General features: G+C 41.6%; 1 protein-coding gene across 1 annotated transcript in view; it reads right to left on the bottom strand.

The window, feature by feature from the left end:
• PRR5L (proline rich 5 like) overlaps positions 1-18,440 on the bottom strand; it is a 98,527-nt gene that overhangs the window by 48,091 nt on the left and 31,996 nt on the right. Inside the window, exon 4 of the mRNA XM_054971731.1 lies at positions 12,456-12,504. Coding sequence (XP_054827706.1) covers positions 12,456-12,504 — 49 coding nt within the window. The remainder of the gene's footprint in view (positions 1-12,455; positions 12,505-18,440) is intronic.

Below are 18,440 nucleotides of genomic sequence, written 5' to 3' on the forward strand. Positions count from 1 at the left end.
TTAGAGATTTTGAAGCTTATCTTGCACCTATACTGTGGCATCACTTTTGGCTTGATAGAATGTCATGACTGAAAATCTGAAGAATCTGATAAATCTAAAACCAATCATATTTTTATATTGTTGTCACATGTCAAAGAGCTTAGATTTCTTCGTAGAAATCTAGTATAAAAGATGCCACCCAGATAAGAGGTTTGGATGAAGGAAATCTCATGAAGATCTAGGTAAGAAATATATTGATCTGTCTTCTTATTGAAAATTCAATGCGTTTCATAGTAGATCTGATTCTAAATCAATCTTAGATTAATTTGAAAGATGTTAGGAGAGCTAATCCTTGTTGCATGCACTTGTTCATTACTTATAGGTTTCATTTTAATAATCCTTTATATTTTAGTATCTTGCTTAATTAAAATAGGTTAGAGTTTTATTTCAATAATGAATAAACATTAAACTCTAAGAGAAGTCTCTGTGTGCCTTGATGGAAAGAGATAAAACAGGGAGAACCCATACAAATTATTTGTACTAAATAAGTTCTTCAAAGAAAGATCTCTGTTTTTAGGTCTTACTATCTAAAGCCTTCCAAGCTGTTCAGAACTGGGATATAAATCTCAGAACTGGATTGTATGAAAGCTTTAATGAGGTACAGATAAAACAATCCATTGCAAAAGCTGATGGTAAATTACAGATCTACTCAGCCATATTGCATATTTTTACTGTGAAACCTAGATTCAATTTCATGACCATCAACTCAAATGGACCAGGCCTAAAGCAATACAGGCAATGACCCTAATTTTGTAATTAGGCCAAGTCGTGCTGGTTTAGGTAGCAAGTTTCACAAGTTCCTGAGAACAATTCACAAAGTCAATCACCATATTGTGGACTGACCTGCAGCGTTATCAAATTTATGTCAGCATAACAACTTATTTCTCTGCTTGATCTACAAAGCCTAGCTGGGGTGGGAAGTTTAAACTCCTGGCTAGAGTACTGCACTCATTCCTTACTACAAGAAACACACAATTGGAAGATCTTATATACGGACACACAGATTACTGTGGAATCACTTGATCTACTATATCTTTATGAGTAAATGTACAATTTGTTACCAATTTCTCAATTTATTAGTAATTGAGGCAGATTTTTTTTTCATTTTAACTTTAGACTTCACACACAGCCCAGACTAGTAGGTTATACAATGTAAGCAATCCACCCACTATGAAAAGAATGCAGATGGATTACAAGAGTGATATCAACTCCTTTTGTCATTTATGCTGAGCACTTACACCACAGTCAGAGAGAGATGGATTCCCTCCTTTGCCTGAGATGTCTGCACATCTATCATGGTTTCAAAACTAATCAGAGCTAATCTGAAAAAATTGATGATCTTTTTTTGTAAGCAAGCGTATGAACCGTATATGAGATGAAGTTTTGTCTGAAAAATCCAACAATATTTTTATCAAGGAGCGACACACACATCTGACTACCCAAACAACCACTAGCCTATATTTTTAGAACAAGCCAGCAGAAAGGAATGGAGTAAGGAGAAAAAAATAGACTGACACACTAAATGACCAGCCTCAATGGAAGAGAAGCTATTCCCAGTGAAAAACACATTTGTTTGTTTGCAATAGCCATCTTTTCAAAAATCTACATTTATGCTGAAATGTCAGAAAGCTAATTAGAGATTCCAAATTAAAGGAAACAATATTGAGGACAAAAGAAAGAAACTGCTGGAAGTTAGACAGTATTCATTTAAAATCATTTTTTTATCACCACATAGAAGTCTTTGTCTCTTTTCAGTGACAAGGACTTCATTAAAGCTGATTTCAAAAATAGCAATAAAATAAGACACTTCACATATTTTTTAAGAAAATATATAAAATTAATAAACCTATTACTACAATTTATAGGGAAAAAATCCTTCATATTTTCCACTGTGTCCAGGTAATAACAACCATTTTGGAATGCTCATAAAAATAAGCATGGTTTTGAAAAAGCATTTGTTCCCAAAATTACTTCATAATTCAGTAAGGCAATATCATACACTGGTTTGGATGAAAATCTGTGTCAAAGAGTAAAACAGCAATGCAATCTAAAGTGTAGGCAAGAATCCGCTAGAAAAAAAATCACTGTAACAATAGCAAACAACAGTTGAGGGTGCATGTACATGCATACATACAGCACTCAGTCTTAGGCTGGAAGATTATAGAAGCTTCTAACATGTATGTACATATAGTTCTAGAATGTTCTGACTAGGGGAAGACACAGAAAAGGCAAGACAATCAACCTTGCAAAAGACTCTTATCAATCAACCTACATTCCTGGAAGACATTAATAAGTGAAATGTATAAAAATATTTGGGTGATACCCAGGGCTTTTTTTCTGGGAAAAGAGGTGGAGGAACTCAGTGGGTTGCCCTCGGAGAAAATGGTCACATGGCTGGTGGCCCCGCCCCCTGATCTCCAAACAGAGGGGAGTTGAGATTGCCCTCCGCGCCGCTGAACGGCGCGGAGGGCAATCTAAACTCCCCTCTGTCTGGAGATCAGGGGGCGGGGCCACCAGCCATGTGACCATTTTTAAGAGGTTCCGGAACTCTGTTCCACCACATTCCAGCTGAAAAAAATCCATGGTGATACCTTTCAACCTGCTGGAGAATGGAAGAAAAGACTGTTTCGCCTTCTTAGGATGCCAAGTGCCTGTTTCTTCATCTGCCAGAACTCTTAGATTTGAGGGTCAAAATGTCATGAATTGAGCTATATTATGATTTCCCCATGCTCCAAGGGAAAAAAATCTGAGCACCAGTAGGATTGAGCTATGTTCTACAAGTAAGTATAACAAAATTATTTATGGAATTATACATTTAAATATCAATTGTTTTTAAAATTGTTTAGAATGAACCTCTTCTCAACATTTACCATAAAAAAATTATAACAATAAGAGTATCTTCCTGGATTTTTTCTACTAATGTATTATTATCTTCTATAAAAGTGAGTAGTTTAAGTATTTTTTTTAAAGTTGCACAAAAGCCCAGACCAGCTTGAGCTAGGAAGCCAAGCAGGATTGGCCATGGTTAGTACTTGGATGGGAGACCATCAAGGGAAGACCTGGACTGCTCCTCATCTCTTGCCTTGAAAACCCCATTGGGGGTCACCATGAGTTGGCTGCGACTTGATGACACATTATTATTTTTATTATTAATCAAGTATTTTCAGGAGTAATAAACTTTATCTGATCCTCAAGAGTTACACAAATTATAAAGTAGTTTTCCTTTTTCCATCCTCTCCTGCTGTTGCTACTCTAGTTTCCATTTTTCAGTGTTCTGATCATTCTCTACCAACACACACGCATACTTTCCATGCTGGCTGTTAGCAAAGTTCTTAAAAGGGGGAGCTTAACCATTACACATTAAATGTTCCTGTAAAGCACAATCTGGCCTTTTTTTTGTAAATCTAGCTCCTCACAACGCATTTAATTAAAAACAGCATTGTAGAGGGAAATTTCATTCCAGAAAAGTTAATAGGTCAGTTCACAACCTTGAAAAGGGAGCAAGTCCCCAGCCTTCAAATCATATTGCCACCATCTATTCAATGACATGTATACTTGAGAACTGTGGCTTGTTTGATTTTAGAAGGCTTCCTTTCCTAACTGCTCCACTACTACCTGTCTGCAGAAAAATGGTCCAGGATCTTGTTTGCATATATTCAACCTCCTGCTGTATGCAAGACCCATAGACAAGGATAATAATCAATCAGCTGCATTAGAAACAACATTAGTTAGCATGTGAGACATTCACACACTCACACACAGAGAAAAATATCATTAAGAGTCTTCATTTCAGATCAAGGTAGGATAAAAGTCATCTTCTGGGGAGGGTGGGCATGATTCAACACAACCAGTTCTACAAGCAACTACAGCTTATTGCCTTCTGATCCTACCTCTCTATTTTTTCCTTCTAGCTAGCATGTGGGAGCAGGAAGATGCACTGCACAGCTCTTCTGCCTGAATTCAAGACTGGCATCAAAACAGATCTTGGGAAAATATCTCACTTTGAGATGGGAAGTAAATTCATGTCCCAGAAGGGAAGTGCTAAGTATGACCAAAAGAAAATGAAAACATGAAAGGATACCTTTAACTCAGTGATCCCCAAACCTGGCAACAATAGGCATCATGGTGGACACCAATGTATTTCCTGGAACCCATGCCCTTCTTTGACAAAGCAAAACACTAATCCTGGCTTTCCTTTACCTCATTGGAGCAGGATGTGCTTCAGAAGAACCCAGGAGGGTAGCACTTATTTAGAAACAGCTGTCTCCACCATAACAGGATGCCTGATTTGGAACCTCCTATACTTTAATTGTCAAGTGGATTGAGGCCAGTCATGCGGTGATGCCTACTATCCATACTCAAAACTCCAAAAGTATCTGGAGGCTTAATAAAGTTGAAGACCTTTGCCAGTTTAATCTGCGTTACACATAAGATTTAAAAACTATTTCTTCAGAGGTATTTAAAGCAAAATAAGATGAAGAACAGAGAAAGTATAGATGGAACCCAGATCTGTTCTCCTTAACAGCAAAGCAAGGTGGGTCTATGGAAATCCTGAACAAGTGCCTGGAGAAGGTAACATGATGGATGAGATGCAATAAACTGAAGCTCAGTCCAGACAAGACATAGATGCTGTTGTTTAATGAAAAGGCTGCTAGGGAAGTGCAGCTTGTCCTTGAAGGTGTTGCACTCCCCCTGAAGGAGCACGTTCATCGCTGGGGGTGTTACTGGATCCTGGTGTACAATTGGAGGCTTGGGTCTCATCCATGACACAGAGCCTTTTTTCAGCTCCAGCCAGTTCTCCAGCTATGACCATTCCTCAACAAAGGGTGATCTGGCCACAATGATCAACACTGTGATCACATCCAAGTTAGATTTCTGTAATGCACTTGCCATGAGGCTGCCTTTGAAAATGGTCCGGAAACTTCAGCTGGTCTGAAATGTGGTGACCAGGCTCTTGTCAGAAAGTTGTTACAGAGAGCACATTGCCCTTGTGCTGAAAGATCTGCACCAGTCACCCATCTGTTTCCAAGCACAATTCAAAATGCTGGTTCTTACCTTTAATGGCCTAAATATTTTGGGGCAGGGTACCTGAAGGACCATCTGTCCCATAATATCCCATAATATGTCAGTTAAGATCTGCCTTTCAAGTAGGGTTGCCAGGTCCCTCAAGTCTCCCAGCGGGAGACTGGGACGCTTGCTCTTACCCTGTCAGGGCTCAGGATGGTGTGAGTGCATGTGCGGTTTGCACGGGGGCGCGCACGCTGTCACCGTACATAATGATGTCACTTCTGGGAGTGACATCATCACGCAGGGTCAAAGGGCGCCCTGCGTGACAATATCGCGCATGCCGGGAAAGGGCAGAGAAAGTGAGCAGCTCGCTCTCTCGCTACCACCGCACCTCTTGTCCCTGCTGGCGTGGGCTGCAAAGGAACAGCGGCTGCCGTGGTGAGAGCACGGGCCGCAGCCACCACAGCTCGCTCTCTCGCTACCGCTGCCACCACCGCGCCCCTTGTCCCTGCCAGCATGGGCTGCACAGGAGCAGTGGCGGCGGCGGCAACAGCAGTGAGAGCAGCCTGCTCTTGCCAACGCCGCCTGCTCTCTCTCTGCTGCTGCCGCTGCTGCCCACTCTCATGACGTGGGAGCACGCCCCACATCCAGGGGCACGCTGCGCCACCTGGGAAGGGGGCACCCCAGGGAGCACCCCCCGCCAACCAGGTAAGTGGGCACGGGGGGAAAGGGTGGGATCGGGGAATTCCCTGCCCCAGGCGGGGGATGGCAACCCTACTTTCAGGCCCTGCTTTCTGTGCCTCCCCCTTTAGAAGTCAAGTGAGTGGTGACTAAAGACAGGGCATTTTCTGTGGTGGGCCAGTGGCACTTCACATTCCGAATGCCTCCCCCATGAGGCTCGCCTGGTACCTACTATTCCTTCTTCTACATGCCCAGCCAAAACACATCTTTTTATCCAGGCTTTTAATTAGGGTTTTTATCTTAGTGGCTTTTTAATGGTTTTATGGATAGTTTTATCATACTGTATATGTCCAATGGCTTGCTTTTAATGGCTTATTTTAATTGCAAGCCTCATTGAGCAGCAGTCTGAAGAGGCAGTACAGAAATATCTTAAATACATAAATAAATGCATAAATTCATAAATAAATACACATTACCCAGAGCTCAAAAATGTATGCCTTTTCAAGTGCTTTGGAAAGTATAAATGAACTTACAAATTTAACAGAGAAAGTCATTGTTAGAAGGATAGTTTCTTATATAATAGTTTCCTAATACAGTAACATACCAAAACATAAATATGTTTTAAAAGATCTCAACTCACAGATCAATGGGTCTTCCCCAATTAATCCATTTACTGGTATAATATCCCTGCCTCCAGTTTCAAATTTGAACTAAAAATGCCTTTTTAAAAAGGCATTTGAACTAAAAACGCCTTTTTAAAAAGGTCATGAAGTAAAATATCTACAGGAAACTATCACAACCAGTTATTTTTATATTGCTGGAACAACACATGGGCAGGTTTGGTCAACTTTAGAACTTTTACAGCTTTCATTTCCTCTCTTTTTTTTAACCATAAGAGAATAAAATCCACTTAAGTCATATTGGTATGTCTTGTTTCCCTTTCTGGCTGTTGCAGGAGACACTGGTGTTTTCAGCAGTACACATATAAAATGTGGAAATAAGATATACATACACAATTATCCCAGATTCATGTTCATGATATTAAATATGCATACAATTTCTCGGTTTCGTTTTCTCAGCCATGCCGGACGCTCCTCTCGGCTGGTCCAGGAGGAAATGACCGGGCACCCTGACCGGGCGGCTGATCCGCAAGGATTAGCCCCCAGGACTCCCAGGGAGGGAGCCAGGGTCCGGGACGCGGCGGGAAGAACTCCCCGAAATCAATGCGGGGGGGGGATTGCCCGTTTGTCCCTATGGAGGCCGGCAGACGTGCGCGGCGCCTCGAGTGCCGCGGGCAACGAGAAACGGCAAATAAAAGAAACAGGCGGAAGCCCGTAAACAAGCGAATCCCTTCTGTTCTACAAGCGTTTGTGAAGGAGAGGTTGATCTGAAGAAGACTCGTTCTTCCCCTTCGTTGAGTTCCAGAATTTTGTTGGCGCCCCCCCCCCAAATGGCAGCAAAGAAGCAAAGTCCCGCTCTCGGTAAGTCAATCTCGGCCACCTTGAAGGGGGAGTCGCTCGAAGAGTTGGTGCGCAGGGCGGTGGTGGAAGTCATAAAACCCTTTGTTGACAAGCTGAACGAAACTGATCAAAGGGTGGGCTTAATTGAAAGCGAGGTGAAAACCATTAAGGCAGCAGCGGGGGGGGCAGAAAAGTCTGCTCTGGAAAGTGCGTCACTTGTGAAGGCTACAAAAAAGGAGCTGAAGCTGGTTGAGAACCAGCTGATCGGGCTACAGATGGAACGAACGCAGACAATTTTGCGTCTCCAAAACGTGAAAGAGGAGGAAAAAGAGGATCTGTGGGAGGTGGTCTCGGAACTATTGGCGATACCCGCGAGGACGACTAAAGAAGAGGTTAAAAGCGCCATTTTGGAGGTCCGTCGGGCTTCTTCAAAATATGCAACAAAGCGACAGTTGCCTCGTGAGATCATTATTGACTTTTCATCTAAAAAGATTCGGGACACCATCCTATATAACTCATACAATGCGGATTTGGACTTTATGGGTTTGAAAGTCAAGATTTTGAAGGACATTCCATTTCTCGTCCGGAAACGGCGTTTTAAATATAAAAAGTTTGCAGCTCTTCTGAGGGACCATGGAATAAAGTACAAATGGTTATTCCCGGAAGGAATATGGTTCAGATATAACGATCAGGCCTATAAGATATTATCAGAAGATCAACTAAAGGATTTTGAGAATAAAAACCCAGAACTCTGCTGCACCGAGAACGAAGAAAAGGAGGAGCCGGAGGGGGGGGAGGAGGAGGAGAGTACCGCAACAGCGGTTGCACAGAGAGAACTGCGTCCGGGACCTAGAAGGGGGAGGAAAGTTTAATCAGAATTTGAAATGTTTATTCTCTGTATGATTAACCACTCCATCATTATCCTATGGAGCTATTTTTGTATTATGACAGTATGAAGGGAAACATTGAAGTGTAGTGTTTAGTGTTTGTAGTTCATTCCCCCCCTTTTTTCTTCTTTTTCTTTTTCCACCCCCCTTTGTCCCTTCCCTCTCCCCTTTCCTTGTGCTAGTCTTGTGTAGTGCTGTGTAGTGTTTTGTAGTTATGAAAAATAAAAAAATTTATAAAAAAAATATGCATACAATTTTACTTGCATTTTTATATATTTGTCACAGAAGACAGGCTGCAAAAGTAACATCTGCAACAAAAGTAGTACTACACTGAGGATTTGCAAGATCAAGATCTAACTGCATCCTTTTGGACTTGTATAACTAAGAAGAGCCACAACATTCTTCCAGTTAACTAAAAACTGAGTATCATTTTACACACCCTGACTCTTTTCTTCCAGTCTTCCAGTTTCCATATTATTGTTCCTCTACAGACTAAATTTAAATTCCAGAAAGAAATGATGTCAGTTCTTGAAATGACCTTTATTTAATAAGGTCTCCATTCACTGTTTCAAGCCAACAAAACAGAACATGCATTTGCACACATGCATGCTAATACTATGAAGGGATAACAGTTTACCTAACGTATTCCACATATAAATGCCACGAATTTATTTTTTCATAGCATTTCAATACTGTACAGTGAGCAAGTATCATCATCATAACATGATTTCCTGACTATAAAGTCTAGTCAACGGAAATCCTTTCAAAGGAATGCACTCGTCTTGCAGGACATTCCCAGAAGATGGTTCTTCCTCTCTCACCCTTCTTAGGGCCAACCTATACATTACATTGGGGATCAGATATCCAGTTTCTACTTTACAATTTCATATATTGTTTTTTATCTGCTGCACTGTTTTCTTTACTATGGCCCAAGGACAATGCAATAAATGAAGTGAAGTCACAAAAAGCTGCCATGGGATATGGACAGAGCCATTGTGTCACAGAAAGGGAGGTTTGTTTCACCACCAGCATGTGCATGCACATCTACACAATATCATTTCTGGGATAAAAAAAATCTTTTTGCTCCTATAGAGAAAAAGAAGCAGCAGTACGGATACCTGTCTATCACACTCAGGGGTCATTTTGTAGAAAAAGAACTGCAGGAACTCATTAGCATATACCACATCCCTTGATCGGGCCAAAATGGCCAGGATTCAGCTGCTGCCAGACAGGGGAGAGTTCCCCCACCTGGCAGTGGCCCAATCAGGGCCATTTTGCCCCTAACCCAGCCCAAAACAGGCCCAAAATTGCCATTTGGGGAACATTTTGGCCTGGATCATGCCCAAAATGGCCCGGATTGGGTCGGTGCCAGGCAGGGGAGGGCTCCTCAGATACCTAAGCATGGAACAGACCACACCTAAAAGGAGATATACCTTTTGCAGAGGAACTCTGTCCCTTTTAAGAACCACTATTTTGACACCATTTAAGTTGTACTATTCATGCTAATTCTACTGTTGTGGAGATTACCAGAAACTGGCCTGAAGCATTAACCAATGCAATCCAGAGCTTAACTCTGAGAGCAATTTTCAGTTCCAGAGCTGGCACCCTGAAATATATAAAGCAAGAAGATGAAAAGATCTTTCCTCTTTATTTAATTACCATTATTCAATCAGCCAGTAAGGTTGTTTTAAAGATTGGGTACAACAGCACAATAAACTACTATTCAAACAGATCTGAATGAAATAGAATTGTCCATTTTAGCAATTATTACATCATGATTACTACTAAAGATGGGCACTAAACAGGAAAAAAACGAACCGAGTTTTGTGATTCATTGCATTCCACAAACTACGAACTTTCACGAAATTAGGTTCGTGATTCATCAGATCCCGGGTCCCTACAACAGCCCCCTTCATACCCAGAGATGCCAAACTCGCAGGAAGACTTCAGCAGGCTCTCCTCCCACCACCCTCCAAGTTTGGTGAAGATTGCAATAAGAAGAAACAAAGAAAATCAAAGGAAAAAATAGGGAGGCCTCAGTCAAGCTAGGCTCCAGAGCCAGGCAATGCCCTGAGACTGGGGTGGGGTGGAGGAAAAAAGGCACCCTCACCCAACAACGTTCCAAGCAAGGACAAGAGCAGAAAATAAGAAAGAGGCTTTTCAGTCTCTTTTGAAGCAGCAGCAAATCCAGCCAAAAGCTCCCAAATCCACTCTCTCTCACTCCAAATCCCAGCAAGAGCTCCTCCCCCTCTGTATACTGGAACTGGAAGCAGGAGGCACAGAGGTGTGCCTTATATAAGAAATGCTCATGTACAGCAGAACAGGAACTGTCTGGTTGGCAGACAGACCTGCCTAACAGGGTTTGGAGGGATGAGATTGGTGTTCCCATGGCTACAGAAGGCCCATCTCCCCCCTGCTCGTTGCTCTTATAGAACAGAATGGGAGATCTCAGGTTGGTAGGGAGAACTGCTTATCAAGGGCCGTTTCCAGATGGCTTACCTGCCTCCGGAACGTCGCGCCATGTTGTGGGGAAAACGCGAAATATCGCGTTTTCTCGCGCGAGTTTTGTGCAACGTTGCATGATGTCGCGCAAAACTCACGCGAGAAAACGCGATATTTTGCGTTTTCCCCGCAACATGGCGCGATGTTCCGGAGGCAGGTAAGCCATCTGGAAACGGCCAAGGTTATGTGGGCTAAGATTGGGGTTTCCATGGCAACCAAAGGTCTGCAAATATTCTGGGCCTATGCTGCCTAGGGAATCAATGGATCGGTGCCAGCCTGTCTGGCATCATGAAGCATTCACCAATTAGCCCAAAAAGTCATAGATTTCATGAAAAATGCAGCCCCACGAAATGTGTTTTCACAATACACGAATCAGCCCAATTTGTCTCAAAATTTGATTCATGTTTCGATTCATGCCCATGTCTAATTACTACTACATAAAAAGATTCCTGCTGGATTAGACCAGCAGTCCGTGTAGTCCAGTATACCAGTTATTGAGAAGAGCCAACAACAAGGCCTTCCTCTGGTGTTGCCTCATGGCACTGGTATTCACAGGTTTAATGTATATATGGAGGTTCCCTTAAGACATCATGGCTACCAGCCTCAGATGAGCGTATTCTCCATGAATCTGTCTAACCCCCTTTTAAAAGCATCTGTGCCTGTGTCCGTCACTACATCCCCCGGTAATGAATTCCACATTTTAATCACTCATTGAATAAGGAAGTATTTCCCTTTTGTACATTCTGAATCTACCAACTTCACTGGATGCCCTTAAGTTCTAGTATTTTTGGAGAGGGAAAAATATTAACATTGTGCACTCTCTCTACCTCATGCATAATTTTATAAACTTATATCTTGGGCAACTTAGTTCACCTTTTTTAAAATGAAAAGACTCAACTCTTCTGCCTTTTCTCAAAGGAAAGATGCTTCAACTCCTTAATCATCTTAGTTGCTTCTTTTATGCTTTTTTTGGTTCTGCAATATCTTTTTTGAGACATGGTGACCAAAACTGCACACAAGATTCCAAATGAGGCTGTGCCATAAATCTATATAGAGGGATTATAATATTGGCTATTTTATTTTCAATCCACTTCCTAATAATCCCCAGTATAGAGTATGCCTTTGTCACTGCTGTGACACACTGGATTGATTTTTTTCACCTTGGTGACCCTATTTTGGGTGGAAAGGCAGCATATGAATGTTTTAAATAAATAAAATTTTCATTGAGCTATCCACTATGATCCCAAGGTCTCTTTCCCTCTCAGTCTCAGCAAGTTCAGACCCTATTAGCATATACTTAAAGTTGGGATTTTTTTTGTTCCAGCATGCATCACCTTACACTTACCTACTCTGAACTTCATTGGATACATTGTTGCTTACTCCCCCAATTTGTGGAATACTTCCCAGAGCCCTTCACAGACAGTTTAGGTTTTCACCATCCTGAATAGCTTTGTGTCATCTGCAAACTTGGCCACTATACTTCTGACCTCCAGTCTCAGATCATATATGAATATAGATAAAATAGCAGTACTGATCCTTATGGGACTCCACTGCTTACTTCCCTTCACTGAGAGAATTGTAGATTTATTCCTACTCTCTGCTTCCTGTCATTTAAACAATTTTAATCCATAAGAGGACCCACCGTTTTATGGATTATGGATTATTATTTTGTGCCATGACTTCTAAGCTTACTTGGGAGTCTTCAGTGAGGTGCCTTTTCAAAAGCCAGCAGTTATTTGTATGGACCAAAGACTAAGCTACGGTGACTTGTAAGAAGGAATCTATTCACTTCTCTTACAGAGTGAGAACTTAACAGACATATAACATAATATTCAAAGTTAATTTAGTGTAACTATCCACTGAAAAGAAGAGGTGTTACCTGGAAGTAGTCTGTGATGAAGGATCCAAGTTCACTCTTCAACAGCCGCCTGAAAAGAAATGGATCACATGTTATGGAACTACTGACAAAGTCTTCATAGGCCTTTTCATGATAACTTAACTCAACAAAACACATCGAGAGAGAGGTATAACAATAAAAAATCATAGTGATCGTAGTTTTCCCCATTGGCTACTTGTTTCCTCATGTGTCTGGTAGTGGAGATCGGTAGGAGAATAAAGATAGATTAGGTGGATCACTGCTTCAGCTCAATCAGCTTTTCTTACAGATGCACAAGAGAACAGCTATTCAAAGCTGATACTTGGCTTTAATCACTTTAATCAGTCTGTCACCTGAAGCAACTTCCATGTTAACTGGATTGCACTTATAGTAGCTAAAAGTGCTACTTAAAGTTTTTGCATTCAGCTTGTAAGACAGGGACCAATCATGCAGAGGAGCCTCTAGGGTTGAAGAATCATCACTCTTATCTTAAATACTGGCATTTCCACAACACCTTCAAAAAACACTCTGAATAGAATCAAGTATGTCCCACCTTTAATTTGTATTGAATTAGCAAAAATGCTAGGAAGGGCGTAAGGAACACTATAATATTAGAGGATTGCAAAACATGATGATCTGATCTTCTATCACCAAGAAATCTTAGCATATAATGAGATAACCAGCAACATATATACATAGCCTCATCCAAGACTTGACAATCAATGAACATAACTCTGCAATGTTTTATCTGAGCCATAAAACTGTCTATTACAATCTGTTGTGATGCTGAGATCACACTCAAACATCACTTTTATTTTCTCAAGACTCACAGTAATTTAGACTGAAAAGAACTGTTCAAGCCTTCCAAAGGGACTGCAACCCATAGCTGCCTTCCTGCCTGGGGAGAACCTGCCCTTGAGACTGAGCATTTCCACCTGCCAGCCCCACCCCTGGCTACTCAAGGCTTGCAAAGGGACTGCAACTCATTTCTGCCTTTTGTCTGAGAAGGCAAAGTGTCTTCCCCCCTAGTTGCCACCTGTAACAGAAAGGCTAGTACTGATTTGTTTAATTAATGGTTGCTTAATTAAGGTTTGTATTTTATAGGATGTTTATATTTGCTAGCTACCTTGAGTTTTCTTTTAATAAAAAGGTATAAATAAATTAAAATAAATTTCTTTGTCAAAGAAATTGAAAATTAACAAAGGAACTAGACAGGGTTGCCCTTTGTCTCCATTGCTGTTCATTTTGATTTTGGAAATATTGATGATCCAAATACGTGAGGACGACACAATCCGAGGTATGAATATAAAAGAGTTTTCTTACAAGGTCAGAGCTTTTGCGGATGACATAATGTTAATAGTAGAGGATCCAATTGAAAATATGCCAAAGGTAATAGAGAAAATAAAAGTGTTTGGAGATCTGGCTGGATTTTATGTGAACAAAAAGAAGTCAAAGATTTTATGTAAGAACATGACCAAACAGAAACAGCAAGAGCTAATGGAGATAACAGACTGTGAGGTGACTAATAAAGTAAAATATCTTGGCATAGAATTGACGGCGAAAAATATAGATTTGTTTAAAAATAACTATGAGAAATTGTGGATACAAATAGAGAGAGACTTAATAAAATGGAACAAACTGAACTTATCATGGCTGGGAAGAATTGCAGCAGTAAAAATGAATGTCTTACCACGTGTGATGTTCTTGTTGCAAACTATACCAATTATTCAAGACTCCAAACAATTTGATAAATGGCAAAGGAAAATCTCAGATTTTGTGTGGGCAGGCAAGAAACCACAGGTGAAAATGAAGGTTTTACAAGATGCTAAAGAAAGAGGAGGCTTGCAACTGCCCAATATAAGACTGTACCATGAGGCAGTATGTCTTGTATGGCTGAAAGATTGGATAACGTTAAAAAATCGCAAGTTGCTGGCTCTGGAGGGACATAAAAAAAATATTTGGATGGCATGCATACATGTGGTATGACAAAGTGAAAGCGGACTCTATGTTCTTGCATCATTATATTCGGAGAAGCCTCTTCACGGTCTGGAAGAAATATAAGGTGTACATGGAAGATGGAATTCCTTCATGGGTGGTTCCGTATGAAGTAATAGATCCGAGAACTGTTGATAATGAACAGCAATGCCTAACTTACAAGGAGATTACACAAATACAATATTCAAAGCTGAGAATAAAGACAGAAGAAGAATTGTCTCCTTGTTATGGATGGTTTCAGTATAGACAGATCAGAGATCTTTACAATGCGGACTGCCTGACAGGAGGTATAAGACTGGAAAATTTGGAGTTAGAGGAAGTGATATTACAAGAAGGCAAGAAAGAAATATCTAAGATTTACAAATTACTTTTTAAATGGTTTACGGTGGACGAAACAGTAAAAGTCCAGATGGTGAAGTGGGCAATAAATTTTCATAAAGAAATAACAATGGAGGCATGGGAGTACTTATGGAAAAATACAGTGAAGATTTCAACTTGTACGAACATTAAAGAAAATGTGTACAAAATGATTTACAGATGGTATTTAACGCCAAAGAAAATTGCGCATGGGGGGAGATGGGCCTTCTGTAGCCATCTTCACAGACGATCTCCGCAGACATCTGGATCAGGGCGGATCAGTACTGCTGATTTTGCTGGATCTGTCAGCAGCGTTTGATACGGTCGATCATGAGCTTTTGACCCACCGCCTTGCCGATGTGGGGATTCAGGGGACAGCACTGCAGTGGCTGGTCTCCTTTCTCCATGATCGGGGACAGAGGGTGGCGCTCGGGGAGAGGGTGTCATCTCGTAGGCCACTGGTTTGTGGTGTGCCACAGGGAGCGATACTCTCTCCATTATTATTTAATATCTATATGCGCCCCCTCGCCCAGCTGGTGCGGAGTTTCGGGCTTGGGTGTCACCAATACGCGGATGACACCCAGCTTTATCTGTTGTTGGACGGGCAGCCTGGATCGGCCCCTGATGCCCTGGAGCATGCTTTTGAGGCTGTGGCTGGTTGGTTGAGACAAAGTCGGCTGAAATTGAATCCCACGAAGACGGAGGTCCTGTATGTGGGTCGTGGGGAGATGGCTTTGGGACCTCGGCTTCCTACACTTGATGGGGCAGCACTTACACTGGCCCCGAGGGTTAGGAACCTGGGGGTGATTCTGGATTCCTCCTTGAAGATGGAGGACCAGATCACTGCAGTTGCCAGGTCTTCCTTTTATTATCTTCGGCAGGCCAGGCAGCTTGCCCCTTATTTGTCTCCCCGTGACTTGACTACAGTGGTCCAAGCAATGGTCACCTCTAGGTTGGATTACTGTAACGCGCTCTACGCTGGGCTTCCCATGGGCCTGATCCGGCGGTTACAGCTGGTACAGAATGCAGCAGCGCGGGTCATTGCTGCAGCACCGGTGTGGGAGCATATTACACCAGTGCTACGCCAGCTGCATTGGCTGCCAGTGGAGTACCGAATCAGGTTCAAAGTTTTGGTGTTAACCTACAAAACCCTACGCGGACTGGGACCGACGTATCTGAGGGACCGTCTCTCACCATATGAGCCCCGGAGGACTCTCCGCTCTGGCGGAAAACATCTTTTAAGTGTCCCTGGCCCTAGGGAGGCCCGCCTGGCGTCGACCAGGGCCAGGGCCTTTTCAGCCCTGGCCCCGACCTGGTGGAATGCTCTGTCTTGCGAGACAAGGGCCCGGCAAGATTTGCTTGCATTTCGCCAGGCCTGTAAGACAGAGCTATTCCGCCAGGCATATGGCTAACGCCGGGCAGTGCCCGCCCGCCCCCGTGAAGGGGGGGTTAAACCATCACCCCTATGCAAACACAGAGGCATGTATGAACCACTATGCAGCATGAATTGTTATATTTAATGTTTTTAAATGTTTTTAAATGTATTATTTAATGTTTTTAAATGTTTTTAAACATGTTTGTATTTGTTATCCGCCCTGAGCCTGCGAAAGCGGGGAGGGCGGAATATAAATATAATAAATTAAATTAAATTAAATTAAATTAGAATTAATGTAAAAAAATAAGAATGTGCTTAGAGTAAGAGATATTATGATCTAGAGGCAGTAGGAAAATATAAATGAATTAGATTTAAGCAATAAGAAGGGTTAAGGGTTGGAAAGCTGTTGGAAGTCAATAGGGAGGGGGGAGGAAAAGGGTGGGGGGATAGAGCAGGGGGAATAATGAGATTATATGTGTCAAACTTGGAAAAAAATTATTTTGTTTATTCGCTCACCAATAAAATTTTATTAAAAAAATAAATAAATAAATGAATAAATAAAATGAGGTTGATCCAATACACAAAAAAAAGGATGGAATTCTTTCTGGAGCTAAATCTGAACACTGCAAGAGCTTGACAAATGATAAGCAGTCAACTCTGACCAACAGTCAACCCTATTCTGTTTGGCATAGCTGGTTACCAACTCACTAGGTCTATAATGCAGAGTCCATGTATGGCTATTCTCTTGCCCATTCTTGAAGAAGCCTATGGGTCTACATTTTCTACCCCCCCCCTCGGCCCTTCCCTTTTTTTTAATCCCCATTACTAGAAAACCTGCTTGGCAAACTCACCAAAAGTGTTGGGGAAAATGCCTTGAAAGCTGCGTAGCATCTCAGCTGAATTCTTCTTCCAACTTGCAGATATATAATGATTGGGCCACAGGTGTGAGCCCTTGGACATGTGCTAAGCAGCTCATGGCTAACAACCTGGGATCTATAGTATCCAGCCTACCAAAGCCTACCTGCCTAGTATGCATGCATTTTGTTTTGATTATTTCAATTATATGGTTTAATTTGGCCTGGAAATTTATGTACATATGCACCAATTTAATTGGAAAATAGATATTATGTTCTAATGTTGATAGCTACAAAAAGCACCACTATTTACCCTCATAGATCAAAATTTTCCTTTCTAATTCTAAATCTGAAGCATGCATTAAAAAACCCTTTGTGGGAGTCCCAATGCCAGAGACAGCTTATGAAACAGTTTGTCAAAGCACACAGAAGTTTCTTATGCAATTGATATTAAAAAAAACTGTGAAGAGAATTTTACAACACTTTGTTTTTGTGGGAGGAATTTCATGCCTTACAGGTTTGTTTCTAAGTAAAAAAAAGTAGAGATTGTTAGAACATCTCGTCTTGCATACCTCTAGCAGCCACTTGCAAGACACTGATAACCTTTTGTTGAAACAGCTTGGCTTACCCTTTAGTGACACTATTCAAGCCAAGTTTCATGGAGTGGAGGAGAAAGACCGTGGAGAAGGAAAAGAAAAATGAGATAATCTTTTATTGTTATCTAAACTTGAATGGGCTGGGGGTTAGTTTAAAAGCATAATTTCCACCAACAGCTAAACTGATTTGTTTCCATTATCCAGAGCAAAGTATTCCCCCTTCAGTATCTATACTAAGGCATCAATCTTGTTACACAAATATGTCTGTTAACTTATGTAACTAGTTTACCATTACTCCCAGTGTTTCCTCATACTACAAGCATCCCACCAGAGAGACATTAGCCCAGTACAGTTGACCCGTCAGCATGCTCACTAACTGCACAGGGAGGGAGAGTGGACATAAGCATACTAGCCCCAGCCATCACCGGGTCATCTTCAGGGTGTGACTGCACATTTGGAAAGCAGTGTAGCTGATCATAGAGAAAGGGCATACACATAGCCACTTCCCTCTATGCAGTCACACCCTGCAGATGACCAGACAATCAAGCAGAAGCTCATGCCTGCTTCCCCTCCCTAAGTGTTCAGTCATCATATGGGGGGCAATCATCAGTACCAAGCTAGACACTTGTATTATAATCAATATCGGCATGGTTTAGATTACTAACAGTGAAATCAATGGGCGTAGACTGGAGTAACTCTGCTTAGGATTTCACTGTAAATCAGTTTGGTGTTAGTTAAGTGAATCTGAGCAAGCTCTAGGTTTGTGCACTCTCATCATGAGCTATTTACATACTTTTTTTGACAAACCATA

The sequence above is a fragment of the Eublepharis macularius genome, chromosome 2 (assembly GCF_028583425.1).
Source record: "Eublepharis macularius isolate TG4126 chromosome 2, MPM_Emac_v1.0, whole genome shotgun sequence".
NCBI lineage: Eukaryota > Metazoa > Chordata > Lepidosauria > Squamata > Eublepharidae > Eublepharis > Eublepharis macularius.